This window comes from Penaeus japonicus, unplaced genomic scaffold (assembly GCF_977035675.1).
Source record: "Penaeus japonicus unplaced genomic scaffold, GWHDUDI00000001_assembly GWHDUDI00000039, whole genome shotgun sequence".
Classification (NCBI taxonomy): domain Eukaryota; kingdom Metazoa; phylum Arthropoda; class Malacostraca; order Decapoda; family Penaeidae; genus Penaeus; species Penaeus japonicus.
Window position 1 is genome coordinate 18,427,219 of NW_028234441.1, and position 17,500 is coordinate 18,444,718.

At 35.1% G+C, this 17,500-nt stretch overlaps 2 protein-coding genes and 1 long non-coding RNA gene across 5 annotated transcripts in view; 1 reads left to right on the top strand and 2 right to left on the bottom strand.

Annotated features, from left to right (window-relative positions):
- The first annotated feature begins 3,609 nt into the window (after nt 1-3,609).
- On the top strand, nt 3,610-8,123 carry NP15.6 (NADH dehydrogenase [ubiquinone] 1 beta subcomplex subunit NP15.6). Its single transcript, XM_043035402.2, has 3 exons — nt 3,610-3,828; nt 7,441-7,574; nt 7,754-8,123. The coding sequence occupies exons 1-3, from the start codon at nt 3,646-3,648 to the stop codon at nt 7,902-7,904; spliced, it is 468 nt and encodes a 155-aa protein (XP_042891336.1). The 5' UTR covers nt 3,610-3,645; the 3' UTR covers nt 7,905-8,123.
- Nucleotides 8,124-11,978: 3,855 nt separating this feature from the next.
- On the bottom strand, nt 11,979-14,112 carry LOC147467013 (uncharacterized). 2 transcript variants are annotated; one of them, XR_015190723.1, is made up of 7 exons: nt 13,976-14,112; nt 13,662-13,754; nt 13,310-13,405; nt 13,051-13,105; nt 12,646-12,714; nt 12,331-12,379; nt 11,979-12,079 (listed from the first exon to the last, which is right to left on the bottom strand). It is a non-coding gene; the product is annotated as an uncharacterized LOC147467013 (long non-coding RNA). The 2 variants fall into 2 exon arrangements; XR_015190724.1 differs by lacking the exons at nt 13,662-13,754; nt 13,976-14,112 and having other exon boundaries at nt 12,646-12,719; nt 13,310-13,395.
- An 801-nt stretch (nt 14,113-14,913) lies between these two features.
- The window catches only part of RpL15 (ribosomal protein L15), a 2,943-nt gene continuing 356 nt past the window's right edge, over nt 14,914-17,500 (bottom strand). The window contains exons 1-4 of one of the 2 annotated variants that reach the window (XM_086533620.1): nt 16,237-16,271; nt 15,959-16,149; nt 15,559-15,695; nt 14,914-15,270 (exon numbers count right to left, since the gene is read on the bottom strand). In XM_086533620.1, the coding sequence (XP_086389746.1) occupies nt 14,965-15,270; nt 15,559-15,695; nt 15,959-16,130 (615 nt within the window). In that variant the 5' untranslated portion in view covers nt 16,131-16,149; nt 16,237-16,271 and the 3' untranslated portion in view covers nt 14,914-14,964. Of the gene's footprint in view, nt 15,271-15,558; nt 15,696-15,958; nt 16,150-16,236; nt 16,272-17,500 lie in introns of those variants that run through there. The other variant, XM_043035405.2, reaches the window with a different exon arrangement.

Here is a 17,500-nt window from a genome sequence, read left to right on the forward strand (position 1 = left end):
ATCACGAACAGACAACAGAACTGCTTGTTCGTTATTGATGCCAAATGGGCGGAAAATACGTCTGTGCAGATACTCAGCCCACTTGTCTATTGTCTATATGGCCTTTCCAGTTTATTCTACTTACCTACTATTAATAATCTAGTGGGATTTTTAGTTATCGGATGATCGTCTAGAGTCAGTCAGGTGTTGGGCCTTCACCAACAGGTTATAAAAAAAAATGATAAAATAAAAAAAATAAAAAAATAATCTTTTCTTGGGGAAAAAATATCAGAGAGAGAGATGATAAAGTGTAATTTATCATAAACAAAAATGTTATTGGTGATAGGACACTTCCTTGTGGGACTCCGTTTGCCTGGACAAAAATCCTTGTAAAAGTGAAAATTATCAGGAAAAAAAAGACATAGTGGATAAGTCAGAAACGATATTTTAAATCAAAGCAAATTTTCACGTAATTCAAAAGCAAAAAGAGTCGTGAATAGGCCATGCCATGCCGTAGTTATATATATATATATATATATATATATATATATATATATATATATATATATATATATATATATATATATATATATATATATATATATATATATATATATATATAAACAATTACTAGAATTTAGCAGAAAAACGTTGTTGTTGTTTTTATAAAAGCCTCACTACTGTGACTGTCTATTTTTGAGGATTTACTGAAGGAACCCTGAGCAATGGAGGGACGGAGAAATCAACAAAGCTATGAATGAAGGATCTTATGAATGAGAGAACTAGTGAACGGATGTAAACAAGATTGAATCATTCCTATTAACCAGTTAGTTACTCAATTACTAGATTAATTTATTTATATATACATATATGTACATATGAATATATAAATATATATTTATAAATATATACATATATGGTATGTATGTATATATATATATATGTATATATATATATTTATATATTTATAAATATATATATGTGTGTGTGTGTGTGTGTTCGTGTATGTGTGTGTGTGTGTTTGTTCGTGTATGTGTGTGTGTGTGTGGATGCGTGCGCGTGTGTATGTATGCGTTTGCGTGTACATGTGTATGCGTGTGGGTGTACAAACTGTACATGCCTTACTCAATTAATAGATGAATTGGTAACTTAATAGATAAATGGAGAAATAGAGGAACAAGTGAATGAAGGAATTAATGAGTTGATGAATTATGTTAATCAGATTGATAAATAACAATAGAGATGGTAATAATCACTCTAATAACAACATTAATGATGATAACCATAATAATAATGACAATAGTAACAAGTATGATGAAAAAGACAATACGGATAAGGAGTATAATGATAAAGGTGAACTAAAAAGGAGAGAAATAATAAAAATTATATTACAGCTCTGGTGCTACTAACATTAATAACAATGACGATGATAGTCGTAATAATCATTATCATCGTTGTAATTACAGTAACGATGAATGTAATGATAATGATAGCATTGATGATAATGATAAGGATAACAGAAATGATAATGAAAGCGATAATACAAAAGGATAATAACAGTGATAATAACAATGATGATAATGATATCAGAAATTATAATAATTTATAATAATAATTATCAGTGATAATAATGATGAGAATAGTAATACAAATGATGGCAATAATGATGATTATTGTTATAATCGTCATTTTATTTGTTATCTTTATTATCATTATAATGAATATAATGATAATATTTGCTTGTATCATTATTATCCTCATTATGATCATTATCATAGTTATTATTGTTATTGTTAACATTACTAGCATTATTAGCATTACTACCATTATCATTATTGTTAATGAAAAATATCGTTATTAATACCATTATCATTAATGCCATCAGTATTATCATCATTATTATCGTTATTATTATTATCATTATCATTATTATTGTCATTACCATCATTACTCTCATTATCATCATCATCATTATTATTATCATTATCATTATCATTATAAGTTCCATATCATCATTATCATTATTTCTGCTATTATTACTACCGTTATTAATCTTATCATTAGTATTATCACATCATTATCATTACTAGCATTGTGATCATTATTATTATCAATATTTTTATTAATGATGATGACCATAATAATAATGACAATAGTAACAAGTATGAGGAAAAAAACAATACGGATAAGGAGAATAATGATAAAGGTGAACTAAAAAGGACAGAAATAATAAAAATTATATTACAGCTCTGGTGCTACTAACATTAATAAGAATGACGATGATAGTCGTAATAATCATTATCATCGTTGTAATTACAGTAACGATGAATGTAATGATAATGATAGCATTGATGATAATGATAAGGATAACAGAAATTATAATGAAAGCGATAATACAAAATGACAATAACAGTGATAATAACAATGATGATAATGATATCAGAAATTATGATAATTATATCAGTGATAATAATGAGAATAGTAATAGAGAATAATGGCAATAATGATGATTAGTGTTATAATCGTCATTTTATTTGTTATTGTTATTATCATTATCATTATCATTATAATGAATATAATGATCATTGTTGATTGTATCATTATCAGTATTGTTAATGAAAAATATCGTTATTAATACCATTATCATTAATGCCATCAGTATTATCATCATTATTATCGTTATTATTATTATCATTATCATTATTATTGTCATTACCATCATTACTCTCATTATCATCATCATCATTATTATTATCATTATCATCATCATTATAAGTTCCATATCATCATTATCATTATTTCTGCTATTATTACTACCGTTATTAATCTTATCATTAGTATTATCACATCATTATCATTACTAGCATTGTGATCATTATTATTATCAATATTTTTATTATTACCACCATCATCATTATCATAATTATTTTCATTATCATCATCATCCTCTTTATCATCGTTATCATTATTATCATCATTACCATCATCATTATAACCCTAATCATCACCTTTATCATCATCATTATTATTGTTATCATCCCCCTTCGCATTATTATCAGCATAAGAATAATTATTAATGATAACGATAATAGTATTAATATAATATATGAAAGATATGATATTGATATTATTAATGATGATAATGGTGATATCTTTCTTGATTACCTGAGTTTATTCATGATTAAGTTAGTCCCATATGAAGGACACATTCCCATAATTATAAAAGGAATTAAAATTGATTTAATTTCTTGATTTGCTCGGAAGAAATAATTTTTAAGTTCGTAGCCTGACAAATACCATATGGATATCTGATGGGTTTTATGGGCTTAGTCTTCTACATTTTCTCTTTTTATTCATTTCGGTATATTTTTTTATCGTCGTTGAATAATGGAATAGGCTGAGGGGAGATTGATTTGGATAAGTATTATGACTTACTTGTAAAAGCTATTTCACACTGTAGCCAAAACTGTAAGATTAAAAACCCTCTCTCATGTAACAAAATACACCGTAGGGCATTTAACCCCATTGATATAATCGTAAAAGGACATTTAACCCCATCGATATAACCGTAAATAATCAAAAAAGTTTTATTTTCTCCGAACCGACCGAATTCTCTCTCTTCCCGAAATACTTTAGGTTCGTCGTCGCTCCCCGGCAGTGAGCAAGATGGCGTCGCTCGTGAGACTCGGAGGTCGAGTGATCCGCCTAAATCCTTCCGTTTTCCGGCCGTGCGTGGTCAGGGCGGCGGGAATTTCCACCTCCAAGAAGAACAAGGACACTGTCAACCTCACGGACGCCCTGGTGGGACAGGCCAAGACCCAACAGCAGACAGACGCCGTGGCTGAGAAGGTGAGCCGAATCCGGGGAAATTTTTACTCTTTTTTATTTCTTGCCAAAGAGAAGAAAAAATGGATTTATAATATATGTATATGATCGTTTTTTTTGCGAAAGTCATTAGTATGTGTGTGTGTGTATTACGCATCTTACGGCATTTTGGTATGTAATTTGTGTACGTTTTTGTTTCTTGTTTATTTAGAGGAAGATTTTGCTCGTGTTTTGGGGATCAGCTGATCGGTCGAGACACGGCTTGCCTTTGGGTTCTTTGCCTTTTAATTAAAAGCAGCGTAACTAAGGGAGAACTAAGGGATAATTATTACCCAGAAGAGGAGGGTGGAGGGATTGAGACCATGTACTTGCTATAAATAATATTTGACAATATTAGATATGGATTTTTTTTTTATTATTATAATTATTATTATTATTATTATTGTGGCCCTCTACCCTTAAATTTCTGCAACAGTTTCTGTAGTTCTTTTAGTCGAAATGATCAGGAAATAACCCTTGTTTCGTTGCTGACTTACAGGTTTTATAAGTTTGTTTTTTACACCAGGAATTTACGAAAACAAATGGTAGTTGAGAGCTGTTTTGGTGGTGTTCAATCAGTGTTCCTTTTTTATATTTTTATATTTATATTCAGGGGTCTGCCTCTCTATATAAATCCCATTGTGTTGGTGTTCCAACCCAATAACCCCGTCACAATTTAATCATGAACTGTTTTTCCTTAACCCACTCACGACGGGGACATTCCAGCCTTGCATGTCACAATGCTGGGGCTTTTGAACGCTTAGGCCTAAATCAGTTAAATGACTTGCACCATATGGTGCCACCCGGCCACCGAGCCCTTGAATGAGCGGTACCGTAGTGTACCACCCGTCCAGAGAGGGTTAATACATAGGTATCATTGTCTGAAGTGTAGACATAAAACCCACATGAGCAACACTCTTGGTTGTCTGATTATTTTCCTCGGATGGCCTCGTGATTCCTAATTCTCTTACCGATTCAGGAAAGCTCACCCTGGATATATGGTGCTAAGTTCAACCCCATATTTTTAGTTTTTATTTGATACTCAAAAGCTTTTCGAATCATATCACACTAATGTGTAGCATTTCGGCTGCATAGAATCACCTCGGAAGATATTCTATCGTACTTTCTTTATAAATAACGCTGTAAATATTGCCGTAACAAGAAGGATAATTGTTCACCTTTCGAGTATGCCACAAGCAGCGCAACAACAATTTAGCTTTAAAATACGACCCAAAGGAATATAATACCTTGCGTAAGAACTAGGCAAATGCACCAAAGTTGAGGTCTCGGCATTTGAGTAGGCAGCACCGAGCACCTTCTTCTCACGACTCGATTTATGTCGTCGCATAATTTTCCTTGGTACAACAGTTATTATATTATTTTGAGTTATGATTTACTGCTGGATTTACGCACTTTTTGAGGGATGCTTGAAAGAGATTAAAAAAAAAAAAATGAAGGTCACATGGTAATTTTGAATAGTGATTGTACTTGTTGTTAAAATGTTTTTTATAATGTTTATCATAGAACAGTTATTACAAAATATTCTTTTAGGTTGTATGCTGCAGCTGAGAGGTTATATTTTAGTAAGGTATGAATGGAGAAGCCCAGAATATGAAGTAAAACTCCAAGAATCAGGCAGCAGGAATGCATTTGGGGCAAAATCTTTAGACTTTTTTCTTTCTTTCTTTCTTTCTTTCTTTCTTTGTGCCTTTCATGTTATGTTAAGTGGCTCTTATTCTTCAGAAACTTTGATATATCTGGTGAACCACTCACTGCACATGAATGCAGTTTTCTAATAAAAACTTTTTAAGTTCCTCATAACATTTGACTAGTGATCGGTCGTGGTTGGTAAGTTCTAGTCAGTTTAACCCATTCACACCGGGGCTGTTCCGGCTTTGCGCGGTCGCAATACCAGGGTTCTCGAACGCACAACCCTAACTCCTCGAGATTCTCGGGCACACAAGCCGCGAGCCTGGGTTGCCCATTCGCTCTACCCGAGCGCACGGCTTCCCCTCATAGCTCATCCAGGGCGTCTGACGCAAAAATCACAATACGTGCTATCACGTCAGCCGGCTCCAATGGGTTAATTATGATTGGGTTACACATATTTACCGATGACCCAATTTTCATTTCAACCTTATCTCGCACGAGCATTATCATTTGACGTGCCCTCTTCCAGTGGAAATGTCTATAATATTTTGGTAGAAAGGTACAAAGATGTCTTGGATAGAATATCATATTTCATGTTTTATGGTACTGTTTATCATTTTGATAGGTATTACCATAGAAGAAAGATGATTGTTGTTTTATTCTTATCTGTGGTGGTGTTGAAAAAGTTGAATACAATAGGAATGCTGAGGAACATAATTCTGTTTTGGATTGTGTCTAGTACAACAATTAACCAGCATGAGTAGGAACACTATATTAATTACTTATGTTGCCAGAAAGTTATAATGTTGACTAAGCATTGATAAAAAACAATATAGAATTAAGATATATATATATATATTTCTTCTTCTTCTTCTTCTTTGGGGAAAATTAAACCCAAACCAAGAAAAGCATAAAGATTCAAAAGAAAATGTAAGAAAGTTGAACTGTAATTCTTAACTCATTAATTCTGAACTCTTTAATATATATTGAGTAATTTTGCCAGATATTTACCAGTGTTAGAAAGATCTACCAATAATTCTCATATTAAAAAACTTTTTAAAAGCAAGGACATTTTAGTGTTCCTACCGTGTATTATGAATGATCAATGAAAACATTTGTTCATATTGTATGCTTGGCAAGGAATCTTGTTTGTTTTCTGTGAAAGTTACAAACTGAGATCATATCCAAAAAGAATCAAATATTCGTAGATATCTTGTTTGTATTCTGTTTCTCAAATGTTAATGACACAAAATATGAGTACTCAACCACAATCCCCATGATACTTGTTATGAGTGCATGGCAAAGTTTATTATTTTTAGTTGAGAGAAAGAAAGACAGATATTGAGACTGAGATTTCAAGGGGTATAGGCATTCATTGGAAGTCTGAGACTATAAAAATATGAATTTTTAATGCATGGACCCATTCATGCTTGCGCTGCAGCACAGACCAACAAACCTATATTACATATATTCTGACGAGTAGGAGCTTAGACTGGTACCATTTGCGACCATAAATTGCCAGAAATGTCTACAAGCTGTGTCTTGCTAGAATATTTTAGGTAGTTTGTTGACTGTTTATGTAGCCAATCTGAGTCCTGGAGTACAATTTGTAATACCTGATTGTGCTGCTGCCTTTCAAATGCTCAAGATTGAGTTTTGTTTCAGTCTCCTATTGAGATGGGTAATCTGATAGTTTGTGTTTTATTTTCTTTTTTCTTTTTTCTTTTTTTTTGTGTGTACACATACACTTACATACACACACATATACACATGTGTCCATTTGTCTGTCTTTGACATATGCCATTCATACTGTAAAAATGTTGAATAGGTTATTTTTTAGAATATTGATATGTATTCTGACAAATTATATTCAGTGTTTTAGATTTATTCACTAATAATCTCGTACATCCTCCATCCCTCACACCGAATGGTTATTTTGCATTCCAGAATTGGATCAGCTGGGGCTTCAGCTATGAGTCGGAGACCAAGGACAACACGGTGATGCACTTGACGTTCTTCTGCTCCGTCACGCTGTGCCTCGTATTTGGTGGCTTCATCTGGGCCTACATGCCTGATTACAGGTGCGAGCAAGTCTCCAGTTATTGGCTTAATGTTTGCAGAGATAAATTTTGCGGAAGTGACCGATCATGTGATTCAGTTATGACGCTGAAGTATATGCTCATCTTGGCGAATCTGTTAATGTTGGTGATTATTTCTTAAAGCTCAGAATGCCCTTTCACCAAGCCTTCCTGCTTTTCAGAATGATTGACTGGGCACAGCGCGAAGGCTACCTGGAGCTGAGACGACGAGAGGCTGAGGGACTACCCTTAATCGACCCTAACCTGGTCAGCATCGACAAGGTCCAGCTGCCAGAGGACGAGGAGCTGGGCGACACCGAGATCATCATCTAAATAAGAAAACCTGTTTACAAGAGAAGTTGTGTGTTCTCTGGTATACACTGGGAAGTGTCTGAGAGTCCCTAATTATGGGCTCTAAGCAGGTGTTAGTATTTATTGTAATTTTTACATATTTCCTTGCAGGTGTTACCAAATGCAAGAACTCCTTGGTGTCCATTGTGTAAATATCTATAATGTCTTTAAATCAAATATATATATACACCATGATTCTTATCTGGTCTTTCATTTGCTCTTTCTTCCAACCATGCATAAGCTTTTAAACCATTAGCAGCGGATGGCACGATTTGCTGCAAAGGCAGAGTCGGTCATAGACGCAGATGGCACTGTGCCAGACAATGTAAACCAGCCATCCTACTGCACAAATATTTATTTAAAACTGCAACCAATGGGTTAATGCAAGCAATTGAGAAAACTTCCTGCTTGAAAACCCAACTTCCATTCTAAACTGGAATAGCATTTCATTTTTAATTATCAATCTCGCAAGGAAAATTCCCATTAAAATTACTTTCACATTCTGCACCTTTATTATCCCATTAAAATCGCCAACCATCAAGTCAAAATATATAAATCAAATATATGGGATTCATTAAAAGAAAATTGACAAACGGAATGACCGATTGACAATAGACGCGCGTCACCTCAAAACTTGACTTTTACTTTGCTTTTTCCTTGTGTATTACTAGACTTGCTTACATTATATGAATATAATCAGTATAGAGTATAACAGAATATACTCAGTCATGGGGAATTGGATATGGATTTTTAGAAGAAAAATTTTAGGATCATCAATTGACATTATCGCAAGATGTATCTGTATACCTAAAAGTTTTTTGTTATTTTTGACCAAGGTTTTGTCAACATCCAAATTGTTTATGACTAAATTATACCTTAACCCAGAAGAATGTTTTGCTTCTATGATACCTCTGTAAATTATCATGCAATAAAATCAATAAAATGCATGTACTGAGATGCCTTATTTTGTAAAGCTTTAGAAGTGTTGCTGTATGCTGACAGTATTTACCTTTTGTTAAGTTAGTAGGAAGTGAAGAGATTAAATTGCACATCTGTCATAATGTTGATCCTTACCATTATTTCAGGTATTTGAAAGACTATCAAAAGCACTATTGACTTGTTTTAGCATATGTCTGTCTCTTGATTGCCATATATGTTAGTCTTGAAAAAACAATAGAAAAGATACAAGGGAGAAGTATTTCCTATTACATATTTTGGATTGAAATAACCAGTACTGAAAATCTGACAGCTTAGAACATTTATTTTAATTGAAACTAAAGTGCCAGCATTTAAATATAGATGGGAGTCTGTACAGGGAACTCCATTCACTGGGAAACAATCTCGCTTATACTAACCTGTAAAGGGTAACTTCATGCATATTTCTGGCAGATCTATACCATTCTCTCCCTATGCTTTGATGGCAAGTATGAAGACTGTGTATTAATGTTCTGTACTTTTTAAAAGATGCTTTTGGAGTAACCAAATGGGGAGCGAGTTCTCACCACCCAGAATGGGAAAAGCCCTTTCTCTTCCTTTGGTTATCCATTCTTACAAATGAAGGTGGAACTTGACTGTTTATATATTTTTTACTGCACCAACATCTATGGTCAGTTGCAGCATAGTGAAAGTGGGATAGGGAACTTTCAGGCTGTATCTATTTCAGTTTATTTTTGTGTACCACAAAATACTTTTGTAGAGATGTATAACTTTTTAGCTAAAACATTAATATCAAGTTTTTTTCAATATGGACCACTCACAGCTTTTTAAGTCTAAAATATAAAGAGCTTGATCTAGTATAAATCTTACTTTTCACATTTTCTCTCTCGTTTGGATATAAAAAACTTTTCACCTTTCTAAATAGGAGTTCAGAGATCCACTACAAAATAATTATGGAAACTATTATACAAAAAAACTGAAAAAAGAGGTTTTCTTCACCATATTCCTAATATTGAGAAAGGTTATTTCTTGTTTTTCCTCCCGTTTGTCGCACAGCCACCTTATGCCATTCAATCTCATTAGTCAAGAGTCTTGACTAATAAGGCAAGGTCTGGATGGAGGGATAGATTCCCAGTGGAAATTTTGAGCTCCAGACATTTTCCAAATGTTTTACAGGGAACTAGCATTTTATTTCTTATTTATGCACAACTGTATTGCCCCTTTTTCCCTAAATTACTTGCATTTCAACACTATTTTTTAGTTGTGGGACTGATTAACCCATTCTCACCGGGGCCATTCTAGCCTTAAATGGTTCTAATGCCGGGGCTTTCAAACGCTTAGGCCTAAATCAATTACATGACTAGCACCATATGGTGCCACCGGGCTTTTGAATGAGCGGTACCAATGTGTACCACCCGTCCAGAGAGGGTTAAGAATTATTTGTCACGTCAGCAGCTTGATAATCTTATTAAAATCCTTTTAAAAAACTTAAGTTTGTTAAAATAGTTAAACATAGTATTTCTCCATATTCTATATGGATTTAAGATTATAGCCTCCTATAACTTGTATAGGTTTGTTTCCCAGAGGAAATCTAAGACTAGAAACATTCTTTGTCCTCTGGTTAACATTCTTAGAGTAAATGCCAGTTGCAAGTGTTTCGGGATTCCTCAACTACTGCATAGCTTTTTGCAACATGGGCTACAGTTAATGACCTGTCATTCTTTGCAAGTAGTATTTGGGGATCTAGCCATCAACCATCCATGTGTCAAATGTGTTGGTTGTTCTAGCAGGGTTACGAATCACTATCTTTCTGTTCATACCAGATACAAAGGTCTTACTAGATTCAGTGTTGCGGTTTTGGTTTCTCCACTGATCTTAGTAATTCTCTAATCTGGGGCTTCAGGTCATGGTGAGAGAGAGAAATCAGCAGTATACAAGGCAGGTAGCAGCACCCATTGCCCTTTCATTAGCCAATTCTTTCCCAGGATCATGACAGGATACTGTTATAGGAGAAGTTTCAGTATCACACAGGGTGGAGGCAGCTTCCCTGTCTAGATAGAGAGGTAGAGCTTTTCACAATATGATGCCAGAAATGGAGAATCGTGAGGAAAGCTTCATAATAGTGAAGTTTTACTCAAGGTTTCTCCATTTCCGACGATTCATATAAAGTTGGCTCATCTAGGTAGATCATTGAAAATTATATGCTGCTTCAAACGCATTTTCAATAGCATTTGTCTGGCAGAGCATAATCCATTTCACTGCACTTGATTGACAAGGTGGCCCAAAGGCTTGCCATCTATGCAATGCAGTTTACTTGAACCCAGAAAGGTCAAATTCATGTAATGACCAACTGTACAGCAAGCAAGTAAAGTAGATAAATACTCTTAAAAGGTCTATGTCTACATGAAGGCCCACAAGAAATGGGTCTGTAATTGGGGTCAAACCAACAAGCAGTGCGTGTTCAAGAATCACAGGCAGTCTGCAGGCTTGCCCACCTAAGATGCCAGTGTCTGAACGAAGGACCTGGCAGTTGTGCCCACCAGAACTACTTGGTGAAAAGGTACTTTCTACTAAAACTATGCAGCCATAGAATACTCCCTCACCAACCAAAGATTCCTTATTACTGTAGAGTTTCTCATCGTTTCTAAAGGGATTACAGGCATACTTTTTATTTTACATGAATGATGCAAGCAATACCTGCTTATTTTATTACAGACAAAAGTAATTTCCAGTTTGGTACCACGTAACACCTGACTGCCACCTTTTATTAGTATTATATTCATGAATGACTGCCTCCAGTATAAAAAAAATATATATATAATTATAGAAAATCATATATGAGACTAGTTAACTTAAATATCCCGTAATAAAATTTATACAAATAAATCTTATTTACTTTTAGTTAAAAATGGCCCATTTCAACATTAACAAATCCCCACTTCATTGTACCATGACCAAGTAAAAATTAAATACAAGACAATTCGCAAAAATATCTGAACTGACCTTCACTATTCACAGATTAGTCTGCCTTCCACTATAAACATGTAAGGAAGTTCAGATGTCATTTTAGGGATAATAGTCAATAAAACTTGTGAAAGGCTTATTATTGAAACCAAAAAATCAGATTAATTTTTATTTTCCATTATAATAAACATGTTAAAATACAAGAAAATCTTTCAATCACTGAAGCAGATCAACAGATGGGAAGTGTGGGTTCATACCTGCAAGACAAATAAATATACTTTAGGTTCCATTCCAGAATTTAGAAAAACAACATTGCTTTGAAAGTATTCGTTCTTTCATTGACCTATCTGAACATTTATTTTTACTGCTATATACTATTTCACTAACAATTCAGTCATACAGAATTCATAATACAAATCTAATATTGGTATTCAAAAGTAAACACTGCAAGTGGTATATACTACAAAAAGTCAAAAGCAATAATTTTAAAATGAAGGAACAGGCTTACCTCATGTGTGTTCAAGAAATCCATCAGGCACCACCGATCTTTTTCAAGCCTGTGAAGAAAAAAAACAAAAAACCTTTAGAATGTTACAAAATAAGGGAAAACCTTTTGAAACCAGAAATGGATCAGAAATCGGTATTCAAATCTCAACATAGCCATCTGTGTGGTGCATGGTGTATCATCATCTACGTATTAATTTTTGCCTATGATAAGCTCTTGTATTTGGGGAAAGAGCACCAAGGTGAAATAGGGTGGTTCTGGTACTAAAGGAATTTTTATTTTAACTAGGAAAACTCAACTAGGAAATACCAAACTTACATTGTGCCAAGTCTGCTGTTGGTTCTTAGGCTTGCCGTACATCCACTGCTTACACAAGAGTGCGCACACCTGATCTGGAAAAGATTACTTTGTCAGCTGAAATCCACAAAAGGAATCCCCAATTTCCATTCAATAATAATCAGCTTTTCGGTGAAGATCTGTCGTCATGACACTCAGTTGGTGATGCATATTTGGTCATCATATCAGTAATTTCCTTAACATTTATTCATTTCATCTAATATAATGCCCTAAATGTAAGGTGTTTATATATCACTTACTGAAAACGGTTTGTAATAAGAAAGAATATATTTGTCACAAATGAACTATTAGAAATGCTAACTAACACTTCAATTTAGCCATTGTGTAAATGGTCATAGAGTAACATTTAAACAATGTTTTACTTACATAGTCCTTTCACTGGGAGATGAACCAAAAATACTATCAAGACGTCTCCCAAAGCCTGAAAAAGAAATGCAAGGTTTAAATTCAAGACATTTCAAGAATCATTCTGCAAATCTTAGATAAATGTCAATCAGATATTGGTATTCAAAACTCAACATGGCCATCTGTGTGGTGCATGGTGTATCATCATTACATTGGCATAATTATGGGGAAAAAAAAAGTATTAATACAGTGAAAAGAGACTTCTAAATCCTTAAAATACCTTGGCCAAAGCTTGCATACATCACACGAGTTTGATGTGTTCCATCAAAGTATGCCTCGCGTATATCCCTCCTGTGGATATCCTCACACCTGCGACCTGTGGACATTTTCACACATTAATTCAAAGGCCTCTTAAATGGACTCTTAAATCCTGATCTTAGGAAACTCAGAAATTTCGGTGTAGATTTGTCGTCAAGACACTCGGTTGGTGATGCATATTTGGTCATCATATCAATTAAACTGTACAATTCACTTAAAAACAATCCAATAATAAATTAAACATTGCAAGTCACTTTGTGCTTAATATCTACCATAAATGAAGTTACATTAATGCCACATGATAAAGTTCCTACCTTGCTTGTCGTGGGCCCCATGTCTTTCCTGGCGACGTCAGCCTAGAGATGATGACCTCACTTCACCGTCAGAGCTTCAAAGCTTATACAAACCTGAAAATATGCAAGGTCGTTAAAAATGCACAATTCACGCTCTACAAATTGCATTATATAATTATCAGCTATTGGTATTTAAACCTCAACATGGCCATCTGTGTGGTGCATGGTGTATCATCATTTAGTACTGTATCAAAAGTCAAGAAAGCCATCTCAAAATGAATAGAATTTGAAAAGCATTAGTGACATTCTACAGCAAACATGGGCATAAAACTCACCTTGGTGGAATAATACAAATTCTGGTCAAGGGGTAGCACCTGTGCTTGCCATTTGAGAATCCACAGGCAACATGGTACTGCAACCTGAAAGTGTAATAAAACATGGTATAGGGCCAAGTTCTAATTCTCACTTACCAAATTATCATTTTCAAATACTCAGAAATATAGGTGAAGATTTGTCGTCATGACACTCGGTTGGTGATGCATATTTGGTCATCATAACAGTATTTTTGATATATTGTAAAGTCCTTTAAAGATATGGAATATCCTTATACAAGGCACTTCAAATCATATTACACTCATAAGTAATAAGGAAAAAAATCTTACCTTGTTAAGACTTGCATCCATGCCTACTGGCCACTTCTGGTTGTTTGAACTGAGGGATTCAGCTGGCAGTTCCACATGCTGGCACTTGACAGTTCTTGCTCTCAATGCAGTTTTGACACCTGATGAGGAATCCTGGCATATATTAAATATTCCAAAATGTTCAACATTTACTACATACAAGGGGTTTTATTTGTTATATTATGCAAATAATTTGGGAAGCTATAGGTTATATATTCCAAGTGAAACATATGTCTCCAAAATTGAAGTACTGTTAGAGAATGCTTACCTCAAGTCCTTGTACATTATTTCAAGCAAATTTGGTCACATGGGTTACTTTAATGCCCCATTCAATTGAACAAAACCAAATTTAAAACCCGTTTCTACCTGATCAAGACAGTTCTCAGGTGTATAGTTACAGTCTAAAGTGATCTGGGTGCATGACATTAGTACTTTATTTTAACTACAAAGCAAAAGCACCAAGAAATTTTATGACCTTTGCGCCATTATTTCCCCTTCAGATTCCCCACCAATTGCTGAAGAAAGGTCAAATAAGATGAGTACATGACGAGTGCAGTTTATTAACCCCCGATGGAGTAAAATAACATTCCGAATTTTTGTATTTTTTTTTATTAAAGCCCAAGAGCTCAATAATAAACAAATGCTTATCGCCTCCTGTGGAGCTGGAGGGAGTTCTGCCTGAGCCAGCGTGCACGGTGAGAGCCTCCCTTGGTGTGAGAGTAGCCAATGCCACGGCCCAGACCACGGTGTCTGCGTCCAGCAGCAGTCTTTCCGCGCAGCTCACGGTGCTTGTGGGTAGCGTTGCATATCCAGTTAACTGTAGGATCGCGGCGAACATTGTCGTGGTGGGGATCAAGGAGGATGGCCTCATAGTATTTGAAGGTGGAGTCCTGGGCAACCCAGTAGCTGTTCAGCAATCGCAGACCTCCCAGCCTACGGCCAACACGTTCCTGCAAGGCAAGCACCGGTCATCTTACCTTGTTCTCTTGCACTTCCTCTTCTAGGAGGATTTAAACTAACTTGAACCCTTTGAAATTTAAGATATTTCTATCTCCTCCTCGGACGATATCCATTCTTGATGTAATATTAGCAACCTTTATCTCTAAGATTTCTCGCTTATAACAAAATCAATTATTTGTAAAATATCTTCAAACCCAATAAGCATCAAGTCACGATTTGAAAACCTGAAATCCATCATTAGATCGTCTACAATCTACATGGGACAAGACCACACTAACCTCAGCCAAAGCCTGGAGACTGCGAACAGGCTTCAGGTGGTTCACGCCGTGGCTCTTGGGCTTGCCATATGTGCATCCCTTAGCGACGGGGCGCTTGCGGCCTCCACGGCGCACACGCATGCGGTAGATGATAAAACCTGAGGAAGTAATTACACATGGTAAAAAGATATAATCACAGGGCATTCCTGTCCCATACTTCAAGGTCTCAGAAATTACGGTGAAGATTGTCGTCACGACACTCGGTTGGTGATGCATATTTTGTCATCATTTCAGTGGCCTAGAGTATGATCCCCCACAACTTGTATTCATTTCTTGCTTGAGAAATTTCAAATACTGGAATCCCCTTAGTGATGCAAGCTTTTAGGAGCTAAAAATCTAGGCGAAAGAGAATGTTCCGTACCTTGCTTGGCCTTGAAGCCGAGCCTCCTGGCCTTCTCAGGGCGGGTGGGCCTTGGGACGCGGACGAGCTTGTTCAGCTGGCGGTACTGCCAGGCTCGCACACGGAGCAGGAAGCGCATGACATCGCTCTGCTTCTTGCGGTAGATCTCTTGCATGTATTTGTAAGCCCCCATGGTGCTGCTTTTTCAGGGCCTGGTAAGAAAATAATAATCAGTCAAAATATATTTATATATCAAAAATTATTTACAGAAAGCCTTTCAACCCGCACAAACTTCTAACCTTTTCAATATGGTATAATCTGCAGTAAATTATTCTGCTGTAAAAGATCTTTAACTAAACACTAAATCAACTTATTGGGAACATTTGCCAAGCTTTCCCATCCAAGCATAGTACTTCTAAGGATGGTTAATTCCCCTACATTCAAATACCATTATGGTTTTCCCCTTCATACAATAAAAAATAATCTCAGCTAAACCAAACCATAGTAATACTGGGCATTCTGGTAAAGCCAACTTGCTCAATGTCTAATATTTTACCAACATTAAAAAAAGGGGGGAGGGGGGGGAATAAGCCTAGGTCATGTTTAGGAGTGTTTGTGGAAATCAAGTAATACTAAAACCTTAGCAATTAGCCCCCCCCCCCCCCCCCCCCCAAACAACTAATTATCTAATTTAACTAATATCCATGGTATTATCTAACTACTCAAACTCTAAACTACACCAAACATAAGATAAGATATATAACTAATTATGTTTTGTAAAGTTTTCCCATAAGGAGTTTCCCAATAGACCACGCAATAAAACACGGGTAACCGCAGTCACTGTACATGTACAGAGATTTTAGAAAAGTTTTTACTTTACAAGACAAACATGGTGAAAACAGGGTACACATCTGGTATCGAGCAATGAAATTCATTCGTAAAAAATACCCCACAATTTCCCCCATCTTTGAGCCTTTCCCTAATTCTTGTGCCCAGACTGTGGGGTATAATAGGAGTGGGGAAGTAATCTTAAGACCATATCCATTGCTAGATTTTTAAGTGGCTAGAATATCCGTGTTTCACGACATTCAGTATCACGGCACTTCGGATTATCAACCCATATTCGTTATTAAACTTTTATAACTAGCATTTTCACATGAGAAAAAAATTCACATGGCTAGCCAATACAATAAAAATTTACCACATGGTTTGATCTTCGAAATTTAAGTCTTATTATACTAGCAACCTATATTCCAATGAAACACCACTAAACGTACTGCAACTGACAAAAATTTCACCAAATTTGGAATTAGTTCAACTTCCAACACACGTGATTTATATCTTTTTTAATATAAATTATCAAAACACTTCTAAACAACAGATTTAACTCGAGAAATAAGGCGAAACAAGTATTACATGAATATAAAATGGTGTAAAATATGTATATGAGCGAAAAGTTACTAACGAAAAAACAAATAACCGGCATGTAGTATAATTTTTCTTGGCATTTCTCTTAGATCAGAGTTAAAAGTCTAATAAAACTCGACTCTATACCGTCTTCCA